General features: G+C 37.4%; 1 protein-coding gene across 1 annotated transcript; it reads right to left on the reverse strand.

Annotated features, from left to right (window-relative positions):
* Nucleotides 1-627: 627 nt before the first annotated feature.
* On the reverse strand, nucleotides 628-20,732 carry LOC107674560 (calcium/calmodulin-dependent protein kinase type IV-like). The gene is made up of 11 exons (XM_016468569.1): nucleotides 19,885-20,732; nucleotides 18,098-18,176; nucleotides 17,379-17,441; nucleotides 17,171-17,253; nucleotides 16,153-16,225; nucleotides 5,409-5,499; nucleotides 5,230-5,304; nucleotides 4,956-5,031; nucleotides 3,856-3,982; nucleotides 3,485-3,637; nucleotides 628-1,552 (listed from the first exon to the last, which is right to left on the reverse strand). The coding sequence occupies exons 1-11, from the start codon at nucleotides 19,989-19,991 to the stop codon at nucleotides 1,073-1,075; spliced, it is 1,407 nt and encodes a 468-aa protein (XP_016324055.1). The 5' UTR covers nucleotides 19,992-20,732; the 3' UTR covers nucleotides 628-1,072.
* Nucleotides 20,733-26,263: the final 5,531 nt, after the last annotated feature.

Genomic DNA, 26,263 nt, shown 5'->3' on the forward strand with positions numbered 1-26,263 from the left:
AAAGATCGAAATAAAGTAGAATGAAAGAAGCAACTATATAATATACTGAAAAATGTTGCAATGCTGTTACATGTTCATAGAGGCAGATAAATTTAGCCTACATAAAGTTCACCAAAAACAGCCCTTCAACATTCAACATTGAAAAATATTCTTCCATGCCTTCAATCCCAAGCGTAGATCTCTGCAGAATTTCCTATTTGAGAAGTTGGAAGCCCCTGTACAGTAGAAGAGGTAGACAGTGTGGCTGAAGCATACTAGCTGTATTAATTCCACCTCATATAGAAGATTTCTTATAGTACAGTGGCAGTTTAGCTGCGATTTTCAATAAAACATCCCCAGATGTTTAAGAGAGAAGAAGGGGGCGACTGAATTTGACATCAGTGTGGTAACCCTGAATGAAATCAATTTGATTTGATGGGCAATAAACTGCCAAAGATGAGCCGGGAAAAACATAATCCTTGACTGTGGCATTCTGTCATATCCTTCCATTAGTCTGAGCTTTTAGAAACCATTGAAGCATTTTTTTGTAATGTGCTAATACAAAAAGGTTGAATTAAGATGGGAGAAAAGACATATAAAGATACACTTTATATATATATATATATATATATATATATATATTTATCTATATATATTAATTTATGAATAGTGTATGCAATACAAATTTACGGGTCTTTTAGCAGTCATTCCTAAACAAATATGTACTATCACAACATCACAGATACATGATCCTCACTAACTTTAAAGAGAGAATAGGATTGTATGAACAGTTGCATATGATAGCAAATGAAGAAAGAGCAACATGAATTTCAGTTCAGATGAGAGACAATCTTATTCACACTGCTTGTGCAAAGAGAAAACAACTATGTTTGCTGTGTCGCTAACCTAAAGTTGCCATCAAAGCCACATGCCTCCATACGAAGAGCTTTAAGAAACAGCTCATCATGTGTCAGTCCAGTATTAAAATAGCAAAAGTGGAAGAGGAGAAGAAGAAATTCTCAGTGTATTTTTAAAGCATTGTCTTTGTCCTCCTTTGTCTTCCGTGAGAATCCAAATCTTTAGATCATCCAGGCTACTGACATTCTGCCGTACTGCCGCCTGCCTCCACGCTCATGGAGAAACCATTACTGAGGTTCTCGGGACTGGGTGGGGTGGTGCTCACCGGCGAAGGCTCGTGTTTGCCTCCCGGATCCACTGAGCAGCTCTTCTTGGGCACCCTGGGCCGAACCACTGGAGCCTTTGGAAGGACGTAGGTCTGCCTGAGTCCCTCTGCTATCAGGGGTGGGTGAGTGTGCATGGGCCCAGATAGGACAGAAGGTTTAGATTTATGGGTAGGGTGGAGGGGGGGACACGAGGGACTCAAGGCACCATCTTCAACCTTCTCAGATCCCTCTTTAATGGGAATGGGCTCTCTTTGAGAATCCACTGTGTTGTCCTTCTGTATGCTGCTCTGGCGTGAGGTCTTGTCTGCGTTAGGCATTTCGCAGCTGTCCGTCCGCCGTCGTGAGCCCTCGTGCATCCGGCTTGTGGCGACCACAGCTTTCATAGCAGCCTATGGATGGAGAAACTCATGATTAATGTGCACTGGTTCAGTAAAATACTCATGATTCTGCTCGTAAAAAGCACATAAATCATATTCTTGAACAGCATAATATCCTACATTGAACAACATTTGACTTTAAGGGACTCGAGAATGAAAATTCTGTCATCATTTACTCACCATCAAGTTGTTCCAAATCTGTATGAATTCTGTTGAACACAAAATAAGTTATTTTTAGGAATGTTGGTAACCAAACAGTTGCTGGGAGCCATTGACTTACGTAGTATTTTTTTTCCATACAATGGAAGTCATTGGGGACCAACAACTCTTTGGTTACCAATATTCTTCAAAATATCCTATTTTATGTTCCACAAAATTAACTAATATAATTTTGGAACAACTTGAGGGTGAGTAAATGATGACAGAATTTTCATTTTTGGGTGAAATACTCCAATAAAGTAAATGACAATTTTTTTGCCCTATATATTAATTTATTTAAAAAAATACATTAAAATGCAATTCATGTTTGCAACGACTTGAACATAAAGCATGTTTTTAGTCCTTGTATTAAAATTGATATTAAATTTATATTTTTGAGGGTGCATAAAGCCATATCATAATGAAGTCTTGATATCATAATGAAGAAAAACAAGAATAATTAATTTTTAAAGGGATAGTTCAGCAAAAATGAAAATTCTGTAATCATTTACTCACCCTCATGTTGTTGCAAACCCACAGGACTTTGGTTAATCTTCAAAACACAAATTATATGTGACCCTGGACCACAAAACCAGTCTTAAGTCGCTGGGGTATATTTGTAGCAATAGCCAAAAAAACATTGTATGGGTCAAAATTATCGATTTTTCTTTTATGCCAAAAATCATTAGGATATTAAGTAAAGATCATGTTCCTTGAAGATATTTTGTAAATTTCCTACCGTAATATGCATTATGCATTGTTAAGAACTTCATTTGGACAACTTTAAAGGCGATTTTCTCAGTATTTTGATTTTTTTGCACCCTCAGATTCCAGATTTTCAAATAGTTGTATCTCGGCCAAATATTGTCCTATCATAACAAACCATACATCAATGGAAAGCTTATTTATTCAGCTTATTATTATTTGTGTCTCTCCATCGAAATGCCAAGGTAGCTAAAAAGGTCATAAAGCTGTAATAAAACAAATCCATATGAATCATGTGGTTTAATCCAAGTCTTAATCCAAGTCAAGTCTGAAGAGATATGATTGCTTTATATGATGATCAGATTTAATTTAGACTCAATTAATTTGGATTTATGACCTTTTTGGATTTTCTAAGTTTGGCTACCTGGGCTTTCAATGGAGGGACAGAAAACTCTCAGGTTTAATAATAAAAAAAAAAAAGTATTTCGAAGATGAAAGTCTTACGGGTCTTATGGGTTTGCAATGACATGATGACAGAATTGTCATTTTAGGGTGAACTATCCCTTTAAGTAGTTATATATATAATATTCTATTTTATTTAAAAGTGCTTAATTGCTTATTATTCAATTAATTAATGCAATGAATTAATTAAAAAAATAATAATTAATACTTTCGTCCACCAAATCAGTTATCTGCCAACATGCAAAAAAACCCCCAAAAAACATAAAAGGGAACTTATTATACTTAATGAATTAATAATTCCTGATAAAAAATACCTTATACCTTGAAAAATATATGTAATGATTTACACTTAAATATATACATAAATGCATGCAAGGAACAAGTCATTTAAACATTTTTTTCTTAAAAAAAGGTATAAAAGTTATTAAAATATTGAAATATAAATTTATTAAAATTAAAATTAAAAAGCAACTTCAATACAAAGAGGGCATTTCTAAACAAAGATTTTTAAAAGATTTTTTTTTCTTTATTGTGGACACTTTTTTTATCATAGCCAAAACATAGCTATTGGTTGCTGACCTTTAATTTGCGTCGAGCATTAAATTCCTGTAGTTTTCTTTGTGTTGTGTCCATGTGGGAGAACCGGGCTACTTTTCCAAGCACCCATGGGTGCTCCAGAGCCTGCTTGACTGTGAGACGTTTATGAGGGTCCAGCACTATGAGCTTACTAACCTACAGACGACATCAAACAAACATAACCAACAGCTAATGGTGAATAAACAAAGAGCCAGAAAGCTCAGATGACTGAATAATCAAATCAGCATATGAGTCGGCTGCCGTTGATATTTGATGGAGATACTGTTCTCTCTCATCTCATTTGAAATCAATCTGCAGTGCATGAACATCATCAGCATTACAAACAATGGCGTGTGTGTGCACATGGTACTCACCAGATCCTTTGCGTTGAGAGACACTTCATCCCACCAGGGGGAGACAAACTCGTAATCACAGTTCAGAATGCGACTGTACATGTACTGATCCCCCCTTGGATCGAAAAATGGTTCAAACCCACACAGCCTGAGGGTGGAGAAAGAAAGAACAGAAGCAGATAGCAGAGAAAAAGCCATTTATAATTTGAACAATGAAGTGAAGGGGAAACACACTTACAAGAGTGAAAACACAAGGAGAAGGATATAAAAAAATACAGTAATATGGTGAAATATTATTACAATTTAAAATAACTGTTTTCTATTGCAATATGTTTAATTTAATTTAAAGTCATTTATTCCTGTGACGCAAAGCTGAATTTTCAGCATCATTTACTCAGAAATCATTCTTATATGCTGATTTTCTGCTCAAGAAACATTTCTTATCATTATCAAACAGTTGTGCTGTTTGATATTTTGTGGAAAGTGTAAAACATTTTTTTTTTGGATTCATTGATGGATGGAAAGTTCAAAAGAACAGCATTTAGTTTAAAACTTTTGTAATAACATAAATTACCGTCACTGATCAAATTAATGCATACTTAAAAAAAATCATATATATTACTTTCTCACTGGTTTTACAAACCTCTGCCCTTATCTTATATATACATGAAAAAAACATTAGCTTCTTATGATTAATCACTTGCGTATTTGCCTATATGCTGCGTGGATGTGAGAATACAGGCAAATGATTACAAATGAATTGGATGCTGAAACATTATTATTACTGGAATTTGCTTGCTTTGTGGATATCTAAATGACTTTTATCCAAATGGTACATGTAAAAACAAAGAAAAATAATAACACTGATTCAAGATTTACATTTGTAGCAGTTTATGCATTCCCTGGGAACCTTGCGAGCGCCACGCTCTATTATTTGAGCTGCAGGAATGTTTCATGAACTGAATCAACTGATTCTTCAAAAAGAGCAAGATTGACTCTAAGGGAATGATGTTGATTTTTAGTCCGTTCCTCACATATTTCAGAGAAATACGGGAATATGATGCATTTGCAAGTCAGATAAAAGCGTCCACTAAATGAATAAACATTAATGTATTACTCACAAAATATAAAGGATGACTCCCACCGACCACATGTCAACCACAGGACCGTAAGCGTTTCCTCTGAGGATCTCAGGAGCTGAGTGGATGTGAGAACAGAGCCAAATGATTGCAAATGAATTGGCTGATGAAACTTTATTAGTCATTCATTGGAATTTGCTTGCTTGTTGAGATCTAAATGACTTTTATCTTAGCGGTACGTGTAAAAATAAGGAAATCAGTAAGAGGGTGCTTAAATCGTAACACAAATAATGTCTTTTCTAAAATTTTGACTCACCGCAGTAGCCGGGGGTCCCACATACTGTCTTCATCATCACTTGCTCATCGATTATTTTAGAAAGACCAAAGTCCGCTGTGGTCATAACAGAAAAGATTGAATCAATAAAACCCATTCATTAATGAAAGAGTTCACAGTTCAGTCTACAATATTCAGTGTAAAAGTATACAGTTTGTTACCTATCTTAAGAGGTGCATCTATTGACAAGTCAGCATAGAGGAGATTTTCTGGTTTGAGGTCTCTGTGAACAACTCCGTTCTCATGTAAGTACTGCAACAGAGACAGAACAGAGGTATCACACCAGGGTTATTATAACTAAAACCGTTTAAAAAAAAAACATTTTTTTGTTATTTGAAATAAAATAAAATATAAAAATAACAAACTTATTTTAATCCAACCAGTTCCCAAGGAAACATTTCTCATTTTCATTTAGTTTAACTGACATAAATAAATAATAAAAATCATAGACATATAAAAAAAATAAAAAATGACAAGTTTTTAGTAAAAAAATAAAATAAAAACTAATTCAAAGTATTAATAAAAATGTTTCTTTTGCCCATACGTTGAAAATCAGTGGGGTCCAAAACAACATTTGACTCACTGACTTTCATTATATGGACAAATGCGTTCTAAACATTCCTTTAATGATCTTCTTTTGTATTCCACAGAAAAAAGTAAGTCATACAGGTTTTGAAAAGGCATAAGGGTGAGTAAATGAGGACAGAATTTTCCATTTTATGTGAACTATCCCTTTAAGACAAAGTTTCCTTGGTGAATTTCAATGGAATCTGTGGGATTTCGCTAAATCGTGGAAGGAGCATCATGGATTAACTGGATCAAAAGTAAAAACCTGCCAAATGCGATTGCGGCAACACTGAAAAATTAGGATTTTTCTTCATCTCAGAGAGTAATCAGCATTTCTGCAAAGCCCCCACCGCCCCTCATTTAGTAGAGCTGCTCTAATAGGTAATTTGCTATGTTTATTGAATTCATTAGGACTTATTATACAGCGCTAAGAGCATGTTTGTGTGTCTGATTGTGTGTGACTGTAGATGACATCCTTGGTTCTCTGAAGTCCTGATGGAGTGTAGGTGGGGAAGATGAGTTCACTGAGGCAGTCTGGAACAGTTCTCTGTTAAAACAGCTGTCATGAAGGCAGAGACAAACTCAGTATTCAGTGTCTCCTCACTTAAGAGGGATAGTTCTCTGAAAAATGAAAATTCTGTCCTCATTAAGTCACCCTCATGTCATTCCAAACCTGCATGATTTTCATTCTTCTGTGGAACATAGAAGGAAACATTTTGGTTGCTCTTTTCTTGCATTCACAATAAATGTTCTATCTTTGAATGAAATAGCATTGTGGTTCAGTCTTTTGTAGCGACAGATATTTTCTTCCATATTGTGAGGTACATCTGAGTGAAACAATGACAAAAAAATTGGCAGGAACTTGGTTCTATCCATTGGCTGTTGATTGGATTGAGGCAGATCTGAATGTGAGCTTGCAGTTGATTGAAAGAAAGGGACTTATGAGTTATGACATTTAAAATAAATAAATAAATAACAATTATGAGGTCAGAAACATGAAACACATGCATATATATCATTCACAATAAGATCAATAACATGCATGAAAACAGACAGGGTAAAAATTTCATTTAGATTTTAATGGATAATCAGTGAGTTGAACTCAACAAATGGATCAGTCTGTTTACTAAACTAATCTTTCAGACCTTTTTCCACATTTATAAAGTATATTTCAGAGACATTTTTATCCACAGTGACGTACATTGCATTCACGACAGTGTTATTAGTATCAATGAGAAACTTTTAAATTTTATGAATAGTTTTAATCAATTTTTTATTTTATATTTTGTTTTTAATTAATTTTAAGTTTTAGTTATTTTGTATGTTTTTGTAATTTTGTAATTAGTTTTTGTTTTAAATATGTCTATATAGTTTTATTTATTATTATTATTATTACCATAATAAAGGTTTTCATTGGGAACTAGTTGAATTAAAATAAATTTAAGTTTGTTTATATATTATTTAATTTCAATGAACAAAAATGATTTTTGTTATAACAACCCTGATTCAAAATATGCATTTGTATCAGTTAATGCATTCCCTGGGAACTGAACCCATGACCTAAGGTTCGAGGTCAAGTGATTCTTTAAAAAGATCTAGATTGACTTTAAGGGAATAATGATGTCAATATTCAGTCTGTTCCTCATATATTTCAGAGAAATATGGGAATATAGTGCAAAAGATTTATGGATCATAGCTCTAGTCCTGTAAAAGACTGACTAATATAATCTTCAAAATTTCTCCACCTGTGTTCTACAGAAGAAAGAAAGTCGTACGAGTTTGGAAAGACTTGACAGAATAATGACAGAATTGTCATTTTTGGCTGAACTACTTCTTTAACAAATCATCTCTGGGCTCCAGACAGTGATGCAGAACATGCAGACATATTAGCACTGCAAATTGCAGACTGTCTTTGGGATGAGAGATGCCTGAACCTTTCAAACCTCCTGTCTTCCCTCAAGTGGTTTTTCTAGCACTCTGTTGAGATCATGGGGTCGTTCTCCATTATCGGGGCATGGGCGTCTGTGATCTGCAGTCTGATAAGTGCGGGGATGACTCATACGGTGTCAGGCCGTGTTAATTAATTTTGTGTTCGTAGGCACAAGACAGATGTTGTTCCTTTAACACAATTCCAAAAATATAATAGTGCATCACGGCGGGCAAGGAGACAATGATTTGGTAAATGTGAGCCCAGCAGAACCCAATGAAGTACAGAAAGTGTTTGGCAGATGACAAAGTGTAAATTGAAGGCGGCAGGAGTCACTCTTGTGTTTTAGCACATGACTAGTGTGAAAACCGGAGATGAGTCAGTCCTACTACAGACTCATATGTTCGAAATAAGCTTCTGGAGTTCTCTAAACATTTAATTAAATACTCTGTTTGATGGTTTAAACAGGGTTAAGATGGTGTTGTTTTTACTTGATGTTGAGGTATCATCATAAATGATTTAGGAAATTAAAAACAAAGCTAGATGTTTACATTTTCTAAAGAATACGTGAGTCGAAAATTCGAAAGAAAATATGAGTCCACGCTAACGCTAAGTGTTCGCCAGAGTGCTGTTCTGTGATTGCCAAAGTGTTGTGACTAGATTTAGCAGGCTGCTATGCAGCTGTTAGGGTACTCTGTGGTTGCTAGGTGGTTTGTCAAGTCAATATAGGATTTTTGAGCTAGCTAGCTGAGCTGAGCTAGGGCTGAGTGATAAACGATATCATGTTGAAATTGCGATAAAATTTGTCAATCACAATGATAAGCTCTGGACATTTTTACTCGATATGGATTAATCTAACAGCTGATCACACAGCAGAAATAAATGGTGCATGTGGCTTATATGTCTGCATGTTCTGTGCGTCTCTGTGTGAAGGAGTGGTGTACAGTTTTGTCTACTACACAAGCTCAAACACACATGACGCTCACAATGTTTTCAACACCTGCCTTCTCAATATATGAGACATGAACTTCATCTCCAGAGCTGCTCTGAGAGTCACTTCATCAGCTTTACACCATTACATTTGAGAAAAACTACCATCAAACACACACTGAAACTGAAAACAAATTATTTTGGCTTACCCTGAAGAAATTATGACAGAAATATATTACTATTTATACTAAAATTACGTACTTCTCAAAATAATAATAATATTATTATTATTTTTAAGGAATGTCATACATCCAGATATTTTTTCATCCAGTTTTAATTTATACTGTTCTATTGTCCAGCATCTTATTTGACAAAAAGGTGCAATATTTTGTTGTAAATTAATTGTTATATTTTCATTTGATTACATTTTAAAGATTACCTACATTGTTAACATTGTAATAATTAATTTCATTAGCCACCATTTTTTATGATACATTTTAATTAAATCATAAAGCTGTAACATGATGGTGCTGTAAAGAGCACACAACGAAGGATTCCACAAAAGCCTTTTAATTATAAATCCAAGAGCAAACAAGGCAGAGGTAGCACAAACACAAATGTAGGCATAACAAATAACCGGCAAAGGAACTGAACAAAGCATGAAGCAAGTATAAATAATGGGGCTAGTGAAACAGAGACACCTGAGAGTAATAGGTAACTAAGGAAACTAATGACGAGCTGATCAGAACTAAACGAGGCAGGAGAACAGGAACTGATATAACACAGAGAAGTTCATAACCGTGACAGTAGCTCCCCCTCCCGGAAGGCGCTTCATCGCATAGCAAAGCGTCCATCTGAGGAGGGAGGGAGGGGGCTCTGGAGATGGGTAAAGAACAGGAGATGGACAGTGAACAGGAAGTGGAGCCGTAAACTAGGGCGCCGAAGATGGTGGGAGGAGCAGGAGTAGCCAGGTGGAGATTCAGACCGCAGCAAGGACGGCGATCCACGGTGGAGTCGCTGGAGATGGAGCTGACGACACCAGGGGGCTGACTGACGGAGACGTAGCCAATGGAGTGGGAGCCCAGGTCGGAGACGGAGAGCCACAGAGCCAGGGTGATGCCAAGGATCCGGAGGGCCAAAGTGGAGCTGACGGCTTAGGTGACCGAGGCAGAGGCAGGGATCCAGAAGACCGCTGTGGAGCCGGAGCGACAGAGGACCAAGGTGGAGCTGGAGGGAAGGAGGAGCCAGACGGAGCCAGAGGGATGGAGAGACGAGGCAAAGCCGGGGGAGTAGAATCCTGTAGCAGAGGAAGGATGATGACTGACAAGATGGATCCGGAGGGACGAGGGAGCCCAGAGGAGCCAGTGGGATAATGGGACACAGTGGAGACAAAGGAGCAAAGAGCCAAGGTGGAGCTGATGGGTCGGAGGGCCGAGGTGGAGTCCTGTTCTCGAAGGCTGAAGGCGGAGACAGGGGATCCTCGCGCCTAAGTGGAGCTGGAGACTGTAAGGCCCGAGGTGAATCAGAGTGCCTGGATGGCGCTGACTAAGAGTGATCTGAGGTACTGACAGGAACCAGCGGAGGCAGGGCTGAGGAACTGGCTGATTTTAGGAGAGGAGGTGGGAGAGAGAGGCTGAGAGGGAACACAGGAGAACAGGAGCTGGGCGGAACCAGCGGAAACTCAGGAGATATAGGACAATCAGGAGAACTGGGTATTACCTCCCCAAACCAGTCCATCAAATCCACATCAAAATTGTCTCTCAGTTCCGCCAAATAGTTTTCAGAGGCCAGCATTAGCTTACCTTCAGTGGTGGGAGTGTGGGCTGGGTCTTAATTCATTCCCTCGATCTCCACGAGGAACCCCACAGCGATGCATGATGTTGCCAGCTCACACACCTGGTCAGACGTGTTTTGAGGCTCTGGCTCCAGGACAATGATCCTCTCTGTCACTCTGTTTTGCGATGGCTCGTCAATCACGGTGGGCTCTGGCTCTCTGTCTGCGGTGAGCTCTGGCATACGTTCCACGCAGTGGGATGAAGGCTGGCTGGGCTCTGGGTCTGGAGTGGGGCTGGTGAAGTCCTTCTCAGTGGGGCAGACGGTGAATGAAGATACATTGTTCACCAGCACCCACTCCACAAATGCGGTGAATCTCCCTCGAGAACCATCCCCAGACAGCTTAGCCTTTGTCGAGGAGTTTAATCCATCATAGTAAAAAGTACATATAGGCAGCTGTCTGGGTAGTGTGTATGGTAGGCTAGATCTAAAAAATCCCTCGTGTGGTCCTCAAGGGAGCAATCCTCTTGCTCCAGGCAAAGGAGCTGAATGGCTGGTAAATTCATAAGTGAAGAAACAAAACAAAAAGAAAGAGAAGTGCCGCAAAATATTCTACTTCTTTAGGCCGGTTATTCTGTAACGAGCTGGTGCTGTAAAGAGCGCACGATGAAGGAGAGAAATCCACAAAAGCCTTTAAATTATAAATCCAAGAGCAAACAAGGCAGGGGTAACACAAACACAAATGTAGGCATAACAAATAACCGGCAAAGAAACTGAACAAAGCACAGAGTATAAATAATGGGGCTAATGAAACAGAAACTCCTGAGAGTAATAGGTAACCAAGGAAACTAATGGGGAGCTCATCAGAACTAAATGGGGCAGGAGAACAGGAACTGAAAGTAACACAACAGAAAAGTTCATAACAGTGAGAGTAGCACAGAATCCAGAAAAAATAAAATGAAAAACACAGAATTTAGGGAAAAATAAAACAGATTTTAAATTAACTTAAAAAGGTAGCTACTCTGTGGGGTTTAATTGTGAATGTTTACATTCATTTTCAAGGTCTAACAAACATGTGGAAAGCACTCCTTTCCCCATTATTAGTAAATAAATACTGTGATCAGTATCGACATTGTACGATATGGAAAAAAAATTACTGTGATAATATTTTTAGCCATATCACCCAGCCCTGAGCTACTGAGGTCCTGGTGAAAACAGATCAGATACAAATACGAAGATTTGCCAAAATCGTCATATATGCACATACATAAACCTTATGTCACAATCAACTCCTACAGATTATGTCATAGACAACGTGGATTAAACAGATCCGATCAAGACACATCGACACAACATTCGACACATAAATGTGGCCTCCGCATTGTTGCTTCATTGTCAGATTGCTGAGATGTTATGTGTTGCGAATCAGCTCATGGGGAAATATGAATAATTAATCATAACTAGTTATAATTAATTATAAATATTTAGATCCGCTGTAGATATTTAGCTGACCTCTCAGGGTCAACTGTCTGTCAATTCTAAGAACGTTAATTTCCTGGTTAAGGGAAATAACTTTCTTACTGTACAACAACAGATAATATACAAGACAGCAATAATATACACCATGACCTGAAGGATATGTGTGTTTATTCAAAGAAAGGTTTTCCTATGAATTAGTTAGTAGAAAAGTCCACTTCTACTGTGCCTTGTGCCTCTTGCGATGGAACATGCAGTGATTTTCCCTGCTTCGCATTCCATTAGGTCGTAAATGTATCTGGTGTCAGGGTTGCCATGGTAACCAGGGTCCTGGGCCCTGTTCACAGACAACTTGGCACCCAGTATGTTTATTGGGTGAGGGGTCTGTGAACGTTTGTTAATCTAATGAATAATTGATTTGTTCAATCAAATGAAAAATGGTGTGTCTGATTGGTCCAGACGCTACATATGTAATGCCAGCCCACATTCCTCCTGCTCAGGAAGATTAAAAGCTGGGGAAAAAAATTGCAATGTTTTTTTTTTGTCCTGAGAAGATTATTTTTGACTAGCAGCTCTGCACACATATCCGCTTACTCTACCGTTCGCTCTTGAGTGACGACAAGACTGACCCACATCTCCAAACCCCTCCACTGTCAGCCCATCGCTGGACATGTGTTCAGCCACGCTAACACATACACAATAATCCTTCGTCTGAGAATGCATTAAAATAACTGCTGCCCCTCATGACACGCATCATCATATCATGCTATTTGGTCATATTATTTACCTCACATTAAAGGCACCGTATTATGCACAATTTGTAGCATTTAATTTTTCCCCTGAGGTCTTGTAATGTTGCTCATGTTTGTTTTACACTACATTTTCTAAGCTCTCTCTGATCCTCAGAAATAAACTTTTTTGGCTATTGTACTTCAAGACTTCTACAGCATATTTAAAGGAATATTCTGGTCCAATAAGAGTGCAACAGTCGAGTTCTGCAAGTAAAAACTCCACCATTTTATCCATAGGAAAATAGATTTTTAACAATATAGACCTTTAAAGATAGACCTGTGGTGAGTTCTGAGGTTGTCAATCGATTGTATATGCTTTTGTTGAACACATCTGCTTGCATTTATTCAATTGATTTTTAAAATATTCACGTTTAAAAGCGGAATTTGCGGTGAGAAACTACATTACCCATGATGCTGAACAGAAAATTCCACCAATCAGAGTCACAGCAAGCAAAGCATGTAAAAAGAGATGCTCCACCCACTCACATGAAGCACCGTGTCTCCTTACACTCTCAAAATACTTAAATATTTGTATATAGAAGCATATATTGCAATTAACTTAAATTGTATTGTTTCTATAGATACAACCAACAACTTTAAATTAATAGTTTATTCATATTTTATTATATTTTATATTTATAGTAATATTTCTCCATCATTTTTAATTTGCTTAATGTCATTCGCAATGCTTCATGGGATTGTAGTTCTTTCCCTCATTACACAGTTTACAACACAGTCAAATACTTTTTTGCTTCAAATAAAAGTTTGTAATGTTGTAATTCACCTTGTAGCTGGTTGGTTTGGTTCATGGCTTATAATGCTTTAACAAAGATTTTTCCCTTTTGGAAAAATACAAAAAATACAAAAATATGGGGCATAATAATTTTGATACATGCCTTCGTATCTTTAAAGAAAAGCAAAAATAAAGCTTACGATAAGGCACTTACAATGGAAGTGAATGGGGCCATTTTTTTTAAGAATGTGAAAGCAGAAATATAAAGCTTATAGCTTTATAAAAGCACACAAATTAGCTTTTCTTTTAAAACCTGTACTTGAGCTATAAAGTGGTTCTTGTAATATTTACAGTCATTTTTAGGGTCAATGGCTTTCTGTTGTCAACAAAAACTACATATCATTTTACAGAGCTAAGGTTTGTAAGCAATTCCTCTCACTAAAATCATGTTAACATGCATATTGTTTACATCTTGTGGCTATAGTTCTGAAATACTAAGTATTTTGATGTTAACAAACTTGTCCCATTCACTTCCATTGTAAGTAACCCAGATTAGATTTTTTATTTTTTTTAAAGGGGTGATGACGTGAGAAACCAAATTTGCCTTGATCTTCTGGCTTATAAGATGTCTTTGTACCATTAAAACGTCCTGCAAGTTTCATAGCTTAAGACGTCCTCTCCATTATAAACGAAGCATTTATTTAATCAAGCTCCAAATACGGCTCGTTGTGGATCCTATGGGGCAAGGTGACGTCACCTAGCACCAGTCGTTTGCATATGACCGCCTCCAGCGCAAGACAACTACGCCTAATTTTGCATCATTGCATCGTTGTCACGCCCACAGTTGTTCAGTCGTGTGCAGCTAGTGGGTCTGAAGAAGTAGCTGTTTACAATAAGATTGCGATGCCACGCAGATGTGCCATTCCTGGCTGTGGAAAAACAACATGTTTGAATACGCTGCCGAAGGATCTAGACGTCAGGGAAAAATGGATTCAGTTTATTTTTTATGAACGTCCCAGTCACGTCAGTGTTAATTTACGCATGTGTTCACTACATTTCACGGATGACTGTTTTGAGAACAAATCGCAGTATGATGCTGGCTTTGCCAGATCACTTTTGCTTAAAGATCAGGCCGTGCCGACTATTCTGGACCCAACAATGATGCCGCAAACTGTAAGTAATGTATTTCATGTAAAAACTACTTTTTAAAACGTTAATTGCAGTTTAATTCATAATGAATAATCACAGTGTTTTTACTTAGTTTACTTGCATACTGTTTTCAGAGTCCGTCATGTTCAGGCCCCGTGTTAAAAGACATTAGCCAATCATAACAGTGTGCGGTTACACGGAACTCTTAAAGGGGAAAACACCCCAAAACCGACTGTTTGAGTCAGAGGATGAGAAACAGGGTGGAAAAAGGTCATAAATCACTACATTTTTTACGTTTTTCGTCCAAAAAAACTATAGTAATATTATAATTGAACCTAAGGGAACATAATAAAACAAACCAAAAACCCCATTTCATGACCCCTTTAAAGAAGTTAAGTGGTATATAAAACCATGATCCCTACTGGTGATAATAAAATAATAAAAAAAGAAGACTTTTTGTTGAGTGTGGATCATGGTTTTATATTCTAAGTATTTTAATAGATTGACACACCAAAATAAAATATTAAGTGACAAAAGAGCGCGGTGCAAACGGCTTTGTGGAACTTTAAAGAAGTGGAAATGAATTTTTTGTGGTAATCAACATTATGGCACAAATGCTGTCAATGAAGTATTCTAAACAGATTATTTCTTTAAGACTTCAATATGTAAATGATCTTTGTTATGATTATCTAACTTCTACATGTATAATTCACGCTGTCATTCTTTAATGTGGACTAATATTAACTAGGCATTGACCTGTAAGCTTGGGTGGTAATATGTTAATGAGTTATAACATCAAAACCATGGCAATTTCTGAAAGCAGCATTTTTGCATTTTTTTGTATTTTGAATATTAAACCGTGTTTCCACCAAAGCACCAAAGCCTTGCTGTGAGTGCTTTAGAGTGCTTCTGCAGCGCAGCGCTTTCAGTTGAGATGCTTTGGTTGCTATGATACGGAATATCCGCTAAAGTAATACGGCAGAGGCATTGCGGATGAAATGTTTCTCCAAACATTATTTTTCATAACAATATTGTGGTAGTCTGGGAACTCCATCTGGTACAGACATGAATACTTGGAGACAAGCATTATTAACTTCTCCATTGTTGATCAGTCGTAGTACAAGCAGGATGTGACGGCTGGTGGAGGTGGTATTAGTCCCGCCCCTCCTCCACTGTGATTGGTTGGCTGACTAAAAAGTGACAGTGATGAGCACTGAGATTTACCCAAAGTTGAACGTTCTTCAACTCTCGGCGGTGAGGAAAAAAAAAAGTTCAGAGCCTCGCCACGCTCCTGGCGTTTTAAAAAATGCGCCGCTCCCATTGAAAATAATTGAAAAAAATACGCTAGCCTCGAGAAAAAACGCTTTAATGGACATGCGGCCTTAGAGTATGCCTACCCAGTACATCAGACTCTTTTACTTCAAAAGAGCCAAGAAAATCTGTGTTCCTCTTTAAAGGCTAAAGATCCACGTTACCTTTATTGCCTTTCAAACATGAATAGAAAATCTCTGTGTGGGTGAAAAGTACATTTTTATATCCCATGATTTATTTGGTCTTACCGCCACAGCCTCCAGGATCTGTTTGATAACATGAGCTGCATCTCTCTCACTGTAGTAGCCCCTCTCCACAATCCTGAAACAATACACAACCATCTCAGAGACAAATTCATCATAAAAAACATCACATAGCATATATACTATCATATGTTTTCAAACATGAGCAGCCGATGTTTAGGCGTCTGTGTGTGGATCTGGCAACATTTAGTGCTCTGTTTAGCAGTGTGTAGGCAAACGCATCCTGCTCCTGCTCTGCACCAAACCCACTTAAACCAATTATCGGGAACTTGTTTTATTCAATTACATCTCACTGCTGGGTAGAAGAACAGATAGAAAGCCCACTGAGCTGTAAGAACTTGAGCCAGGAGATGTTCATGATAAAGAATAAATGAGATTCCTGTGCTGAGACCACAGTAGGATCTAAGGAGAAACATCTGGCCCTCATCGTATCAATACATGGTGGAAGATCATCTCTTGATAATCTTTAAGCAGCAAGATTATCATATATTATATTAAGGAGTTTTCCATGCCATCATTTCCTAACCCTCATGTTGTTCCAAATCTGGATTGTTTTTCTTCTGTGCAGTGTTGTTATTGTTAAATAAAACGAAAACAGTTCAAGCTGAACTAAATTATATATATATAAATATTTATTTTATTAATTATTATATTTGTATTAATATTTTATTAATACATTTTTATTAATTTGAGCTTTACCTTACTTCCCAAAAATGTGTTAGATGAAACATTAGATGGAAAATATAAAAAATGGAAACTTAAATAATACAATTAATAAATAGTATAAAAAATGTTTAAGTTGGAGACCCCATTGACTTTCATTGTATGGACAAACAAATTTTTTTTCTAAATATTCTGTTTTATGTTGTGATATACAGGTTTAGGTCAACATGAGGGTGAGCAAGTTCATTTTTGTGGGTGAACTATTTCTTTAAGCACATGATGAATGTCATAAATCCTGTTTCACATTTGAATTGCCTCTCATTAATGAAGCACATCATACCTGTCAAAGAGCTCTCCACCTGTGACCAGCTCTAGGATGAGAAAGATCTCCGTCTCTGTTTCAAAAATTTCCTTCAAACGAATCTGAATGAAAACATAGTGAGAACAGTCACATCAGAACAAGCCCATCGATATTCTCACAGAATGAACATTAAATATTTCATAACAATGCGAACAATGTGATGTTGCCAGGAACATAAATATCTTACAATATTTGGATGAGAGAGACGCAGCAAGACTCCGATCTCTGTCCTCACAATTTTCTTGTCAATCTGAGTTGATGACACAACGAACATAACCTCAAACAGTCATTCTGGGATTTCAAGAAGAATGAAAATATCTTTATAATCACAGCTGAACGTACGGTTTTCTTCAAGACCTTCACAGCATAAGGTTTCTCAGTTTGCTTCTCTTCACAGCGAAACACAACAGATGTGGCACCCCTGGTGGTTAACACAAAAGCAATCTTTATACAGTAATAATTAAATGAAGATCTTAAATTTGATAATCGTGCATCATAGCAATTACTATACACAAACACATTGCACAAAGTGACAGATTGGAAGATGCTAATAAAACCAAGATGTTCAATGAAGGAAAAGTGTTGGCATTTCACGACGGTGACCTCCACCGCTCAACTAGTCATGGAGGAATAAAGCTAAAAACAGCTCAATTAAAATGAAAACCGAAAAATATAAAAAATGAATACAAAATTTAATATTCAATATATTCATAAATTCTATACTTGTATATAAATAATGCTAAAATAACACTGCTTCTGTGGAACACAGACGCAGCAAGACTCCGATCTCTGTCCTCACAATTTTCTTGTCAATCTGAGTTGATGACACAACGAACATAACCTCAAACAGTCATTCTGGGATTTCAAGAAGAATGAAAATATCTTTATAATCACAGCTGAACGTACGGTTTTCTTCAAGACCTTCACAGCATAAGGTTTCTCAGTTTGCTTCTCTTCACAGCGAAACACAACAGATGTGGCACCCCTGGTGGTTAACACAAAAGCAATCTTTATACAGTAATAATTAAATGAAGATCTTAAATTTGATAATCGTGCATCATAGCAATTACTATACACAAACACATTGCACAAAGTGACAGATTGGAAGATGCTAATAAAACCAAGATGTTCAATGAAGGAAAAGTGTTGGCATTTCACGACGGTGACCTCCACCGCTCAACTAGTCATGGAGGTTCTTACCTACATTCTACCTCCCCCATGATCACATTATTATGTCCATGGCAACTGAATCTAAACAATCAGTGTCCATGACGACAGAAAATACTGAAGAAGGGAATACACATTTATAGAGTTTCTGCAGGTTTTCGCCTAATTCTACTAAATTAAAATGGAAGTCCTAACTTCCAGCCATTAGGACCACAAATAAACTGGCCTACACTGATATTTTTTTTCACGGCTGCATTATGTTATACACTATACAGTATTTGTGTGTCTTCATGTTGTCTCTCAGATCTTGTCTTTGCTTTTCATGGTCAGTGAATGACTCAATCAGGCGAGCACTCAAAGAGAAGGCCATCATTTCTCCATCTGCTACCTTGTTATCCAACACTTCAACACATCAGTGTCTGACAAACAGTCCTCAGCATAATCAGCAATAGACTTCAAAGTACTCACAGTCATACAATGCAACTAGATACATTAAAAACATTTCGTTCTGCGGAAATGAGTCCCATAGAAGTGCTTCTCTCTGCTGAATTTCACACGGCCATGATGCCAGACTGAAATCAGGTGACAGCATCGACAGCTCAACATTTTGCATCCCACATCCTGGGAGGTAATGATGACATTTTAGGTGACATTTGCAAAGACTGGGTGCTTCCTTAATGTGCTCAATTAAGTGCATTGTAATTAGTTTACTAAAAAATTGAGCTCAATTAGTTTAGATACCACTCATCCCTAACTGTGACAATTACATGCAACAAAGACTCATTAGCAGTCCAAAAAAAAAAAAAACTTGATTACTACACAAAACCTGAACACTTGTTCACATATAGACATAGGCAGCACAGATGTTTGTACATGACACTGGAGCATCCATGTGTAAATACAGCTCAATAGATATTAAGTATAACATTAGACTAATAATCAATGTAACCGATATTATTTGATCAATATTCATTTATTTTATAAAAAAATAAAAATGTGTGTGTGTGGGGGGGGGGGTATGTCAACACCATTACATCAATCACGCTTAACAACAGCTTACAGGTAAAACTTGCATGTTTATTTCTGCCACAACAGTGATGATAACTAATTATATTTAAACACAAGAAACGTAATATATGCATTATGAATATTTTACATTTTTATTTAGCTTATTATGCTCAAATATTTCACAAACATTTTCGCAGAACTGATTAAGTACAAGAGTTAATATTCGTGAAAAATATATTGGTCAAACCGATTTTAATTTTATCGGTCAACCTCTAACAAAGATAGGCTGCAATTATGTTTTTATTGTTGCAATCTTATGATTATTTGTGCCAAAAAGCAATTAAATTAGACATTTAAATATTGGTTCTACATATCAGTTACCAGTATAGAATAACAGTGTCAAACAAAATAGGTCGGCATGTAATAAAGAATAAAATAATATGTGCATAGTGTGTATACGTATGCATTTACACAATAACATCAAAACCAATGCAAAGTGGATGCAGTAATGTACTTACCTGCCTAATTCTGGCCCCATGTTATAGAAATCCTCCACTGTCGCATCTCGGCGCGAGCCATCGACCCAGTATTCCACCGAGCACGCGCCGGAACGAGAGGTGGGCATGATGTACCCTCCGAAGACTGTTCTGCTGTTATGATGAATACAACTACTCCCTTAGATCAGGGAAGCCCAGGAAACGCGATCACTTTCACATCTGGGTGTCAGCTTGAGCTGTGATATGGTTGCTAGTCTATGTTTATGAATCTGTTCCAAGTGATCAATGATTTAAAATGTCCAGGTTTCCATTTCCGTCTGAGTGCGCATATTAAAAGTCAGTCCAGACACTGAAGCATCACTGCGGGCTAGAGTTGATGTCCAAATTCAGTCTATTTTCAATTGATCTATCGATATCCAACGCTAACGCGAAGATATATCTTTAATATTATGGTTTTTACTCGGTTTGCTGAAATGAACTTGATCAAAACAATAAACAAAGGCTGTTTTCAAAGTGGGTCTTCAGCTTCCTAAAGGCGTCACAGATCCCATCCCCAAACCTCCCACGACACACAAAATTCAAGAAAACATCACAATCCTGCGATTCCCAATGTCACAAGCGACAGGACGATGGACGACTCCTTGCTTTGGTCCTCGCCGGAATGAAAAACAACAGATCAGCGTCCTGTACTTCCTTATTTCTCTGATACTTCTCTAAAAGCTGAATATTGTGAATTAGCAGGGTGAAGATGAAGTAAATGTCGTTTGAAATGTAAATATCACACTGCTGTTTGTGCTGGTAAGAGGTGGAGAATGGGAGGGGGTCTGTCTCTCTCACACACACACGCACACGCCCTCTCAGCCTCTCTCCCAATCCCTGGCTTTCACTGCGGACTGCAATTGGGAAGCGGAATATTCAATCAAAATAACGAATGTGCTTCTGCTTTATCGTTAGGTTTGAGAACCGAGAATCGGTTCATAGCAGCCTCTCTCCCAATCCCTGGCATTCACTGCGGACTGCAATTGGGAAGCGGAATATTCAATCAAAATAACGAATGTGCTTCTGCTTTATCGTTAGGTTTGAGAACCGAGAATCGGTTCATATTCAGAAATACTGGTTGTCGAACGGGCATTTTAACGTGCACCTATGTGAAGGTAGAATGACGTCAAAAAGATTTGCATACGCAGGGTAAGAGTTGTGGAAGTGTACATAAGACTGTAAGCGTAAATTAAATTTGCATGCGCAACAGAAGCTTTGTAAAGGTGTAAATCGTGTTTCAAGCGCAAGAAAAAATTATTTGCAGCATTTTACTGTTAGTTGCGCATGCAAATTTAATTTACGCTTACAGTCTTATGTACACTTCCACAACTCTTACCCTGCGTATGCAAATCTTTTTGACGTCATTCTACCTTCATACACCTACTCTGACAGTGTTTCCTGCACTAATCAGAGACGCCACAACATCGCTATTGAATCTACTACTGTGCGAATGACTCTAATGAACCGGTTCTTTTAAATGAATCAGCGTGATTACAGTCAGATTTTAGAACGTACAGCTCTTGAACCGGTTATTTTTGGTAAATCAAAACACTCAGCTTGACTAGTTTAATCAGACGAATCCCGAACTAATAGCTTCATAAGACACTATTCTTTTCAGTAAATACAAACACACAACGCGACTAATATAGTCAGATACCCGTGCGAATGAGTCTTATGAAGTGATTCTTTAAAATGGATCGAAAACACTGAATCAATCGGAGTTACTTAGTGCAATAATCAAATTCACTTTGTTATGGTTCGTAAGATTTAATTGTAGTTATTGGCTGTTCATATGACAATGTACAATAAAAGCGAAACAAACTGAGTTTTGTTTAATAACTGCATTTATTTTTTTCCTAATGTTCCTTAAGATTTCTGAAGACAGAACTATTAATGGAAGCGTTAAGGGACCCGAATCGTTAAGGAATCCTGTACTATCTCTTAAGACTCTTGTCCCTAGGTTTGAATCATCTTACATATCACAGTTAAAATCGTTGCATGTAATCAAAAATAAGTGCATTTGCTCACAGTCACTTGTGCCTGGCTCATTTCAGGACCTCGGACAGCTCAGTTCTTTTCAGTTTCGTCATAGCAAAATGACAGCTTGCTAGTGTTTTAGACGCGGATGAAAACGAGGCTGGGAGGGATAGACATATACACGCACCGTATATGGCCCTGTCCCAATCCTTCCCAATCCAAATGCTATGGCCCTGGCCCATGTCCTATATCATTCACCATACATCATTTTCACATTTTTATGTAGTTTTTGTATACTTAAAGCATTTTTTATGTATTTTTTAGGAAAGAGGTTCACTGTAAAATATGAATCATGAGTCTTGTATTTTTCATTATAAAAATTAAGGCGATAGCCTAATTAAAAATAGTGTGTATATTTTATTAAAGAAATTGTGGTTCAGTGTTGTATAGAAAATATTGAGAACTTTTCACTAATAAAACCAAGAGATATGTTTATTTCTCTCTCTCTCTTTACTTAAGCAGTTTTGAGTCTCGGAGGAACTAATTAAACTGGAAAAAAAATGAAGGAAAGAAGGCTACCTATTTATTGGAAGAGAATTAGCTCAATTTTGCAGTTTTATTTTGGCGGTGATTGTTAGTTCCCAGCATGCTTTGCATATGGCTGGATATGGAGAGTAAATATTGAAATTAAGTGCTACTTCATGGGTTACTGAGTAAAGGGAAACATCTATTAATGTTTAATGTTCAGTTATGTTTGACATTTAAAAGAGTTTCTGTTATGTTGAAGTTTCTATCATTACCATTGTGCAGAAGAGTAGAGCTTATGGTTGTGGATAACTGCATGTACTACCACTATGAGACATGATGCTTTGATAAATGAGCAATTGTTTTGCTAAGGCTAGTGCAGTAAAGTTTTTTCCTACTTGAGTTGTCTAGCTGTATACAGTCTTTTAATTGTACAAAAAAACTCGTCATAGTCAAATACAAACAGATCTTACTCAAAATCAGACTTCTGAGAATCAACTTAAAATAAATGAGCACATTTCACTAATAATATTAAATTCATTGTGTCATAGATTCAATAATTTAGGAGATTTTACATGATTTAGTAAAGCCTTAAAAATTACTCAAAATATTATGTGTACTATTGTTACCATAATTTTTTTAAGTAGATAGCTCATACCATTTTTTTTACAGTGTTTCATCAGCTGAACAATGTTAAATTGTAACAGCCACAACAAGAACAGGAACACTGGTTTGTAAATTGTCCTAAATACAGCTCTGGAAAAAATAAGAGACCACTCCAAAATGTTCTTAAATCAGCGTCTTTACACGTATGGCAGCCTTTCTATTCCATGCCAGTATCTGTTGAATTCCAACACAGGCACACCTTATTCTGCTTAATGAAGAACTGATTAGGTGATCACCTCAACCAAATCTTATTTAACGAGGAAAAGTATTAAAAACCACTGCTGCGGTCATCACTATCCTCTTGCAATAGGACCAGTTGGATGGCAAAGACAGTGCTAGTAGTAGCTCAAAAGTAATTGGAATCAAATTATAATTACTGACCATTCCAATGGAGATGAAAAGAAAAGTTTTGAGTGAGGAAAAGAAGGATTCAATTCTGGCTTTACTTGGCACAGGGATACAGAGAACATCAAGTTGCTTCCATTTATAAAATTTAAAAGATGGCAGTTAAGAACAAGGTCAAGCTGCAGACATTGGGGACAACAAAGCTACAAAACAGCAGAGAGCAAAAATGACTCTCCACTGACCGGGATGACCGCCATCTCATTCAAATGTCACTCAACAACGTGTTCGAAAACAAGCTCCTAGGAGCAGGACAAAGCTAGAAAAAAGCCCTTCATCAATGAGAAGCAGAGAAGAGCCAGGCAGAGGTTTGCAGAAGACCATAAGGATTGGAGCATGGAGGACTGGAGTAAGGTCATCTTCTCTGATGAGTCCAATTTTTCAGCTTTGCCCAACATCTGGTTGTCTAATGGTTAGACGGAAACCTGGAGAGGCCTACAAGCCATCCACTGTGAAATTAGGTGGAGGATGATCTGGCTGGATCTTCAGCAAGGCTGGAATCGAGCACATTCGACTTTGTGAGGGGTACATGAATCAAGCCATGTACAAGGTTGTCCTGGAAGAAAACTTGCTTCCTTCTGCTCTGACAATGTTCCCCAACTCTGAGGATTGTTTTTTCCAGCAGCACAATGCTCCATGGCACACAGCCAGGTCAATCAAGGTGTGGATGGAGGACCACCAGAGCAAGACCCTGTCATGGCCAGCCCAATCTCCAGACCTGAACCCCACTGAAAACCTCTGGAATGTGATAAAGAGGAAGATCTTGAGAAGAAACAAAGCCCAGCTGCTTGAATTTTTTTTGCGTCAGGAGTGACAAAAAGTCACCCAACAGCAATGTGAAAGACTGGTGGAGAGCATGCCAAGACACATGAACGCTGTGATTGAAAATCAAGGTTATTCCACCAAATACTGATTTCTGAACTCCTAAGTTAAAACATTAGTATTGTGTTGTTTAAACACAAAAATGAACATGATCTTGTTTTCTTTGCATTATTTGAGGTCTGAAAACACTGCATCGTTTTTGTTATTTTGACCAGCTGTCATTTTCTGCAAATAATTGTTCTAAATATGAATATGTTTATTTGGAATTTGGGATCATTTTAAAGTCATTAATCATGGCATTTGAAACTCTAATATTTTGATTCAAAAGGTGATTCTTTGACCCCAGTATGACCCCAGTATTGGTCATTCCGTAAGTCATGCTCACTTGTTTCCATGACCTTGATGTTTTCTCTTTAATAAACTTAAAGATCTGGACAGCAGTTCCTAAAATTCAGAGCAACATGCAATAAACATATTGTTATATCACACTGCATGCTGTTAGACAGGTGCATCTCAAAAAATTACAATGTCGTGGAAAAATTTCATTTATTTCAGTAATTCAACTCAAATTGTGAAACTCGTGTATTAAATTAATTCAATGCACAAAGACTGAAGTAGTTTAAGTATTTGGTTTATATGGCATGTTATATACAATACAAGCTTCATTTTCTTGAGGGAGATAAAGAGAGGTGTGACGTGGGCCCTTTTGGGATCATTGAAAACCTGTCAAGCCTCTGCGTTCTGAATCATTTGTAAAAGTTTGATTGCACATGATGAAAGTCCAGCCAGAAGAGCACTGCAATAGTCCTACCTTGAAATGAAACGGGCCTGGACAAGAAGTTGTGCAGCATGCTCCATTAGGAAGGGCCTGAGCTTTCTAACGTTGTGCAGTGCAGACCTGCATGGTTGAGCTGTTTTTGCAATGTGGTCTTTAAAGATCAGCTGGTCATCAAACATTACTCCAAAACTTCCCACTGAACTTGATGGGGTAATTGTTGATGAACCTAGCCGAGTCGGAGTGGCAGGGAAGACAAGAAGCTCAGTCTTTGCGAGGTTGAGCTGCAGGTGATGATCTTTCATCCATGACGAGATGTCCGCCAGGCAGCCTGAGATCCATGCAGCTACCGTTGGATCAACTGGTTGAAATGAAAAATAGAGCTGTGTGTCATCAGCATAGCAATGGTAGCAGAAACCATGTGCCTGTATGATGGGTCCCAGTGATGTAATGTATATAGAGAAGCAGAGGGTCCAAGAACTGATCCTTGAGGAACCCCGTGACCATTATCTCTCTATCTCTCTATATATATACACATACTGCTGCTTGCTCCTGGAAGGAGTTTTAATATGGAATTATTCGTTCCATGGGATTTGTGATTGGCTCATAAATAAACACATAAATACCCATGAAGCAAACGTGTCAACATCCAGGTCGAGTACATCTGGGACTTTAGTGCGCATGTGTCAGCTGAACAACTGCCTTCATGGAAATGGAAATAGTTACGCATACGGATACTCAGGTACATTAAAACTCCTTTGTTCAGCTAAAACAGAAGCTGACAGAAGCAATAATTATCTTCAAGACATGAAATATGATAAAAAACTATAAGCTACAGTCCATATGTTGTCACATGGATTTTGACTTTTTTTCCTCTTTGCCCAGACCATGTCTATAATAGCCCTAAATATTACTAAAAGCTGGACATTTTGTGTATTCTTCAATGCAATAGACATATTCATACTGTTTATGCAGATAGGGGTTTGAGACAACGGTAAAAATAAATTGTAGGAAATTAAATGCGTCAGAAAGCAGCACAATTGCTTACCTGAATTATGACCGGTAATTTGATTCTCTAAAGAAGGACTTCAAAGGATAGTTCACCCCAAAATAATAATAATAATAATAAAAAAAAAAATCTTATACTCACCCTCAATTTGTTCCAAACCTATATGAGTTTCTTAGTACAGTCAA

Source organism: Sinocyclocheilus anshuiensis, unplaced genomic scaffold (genome assembly GCF_001515605.1).
Source record: "Sinocyclocheilus anshuiensis isolate Anshui unplaced genomic scaffold, SAMN03320099.WGS_v1.1 scaffold572, whole genome shotgun sequence".
Taxonomy (NCBI): Eukaryota; Metazoa; Chordata; class Actinopteri; order Cypriniformes; family Cyprinidae; genus Sinocyclocheilus; species Sinocyclocheilus anshuiensis.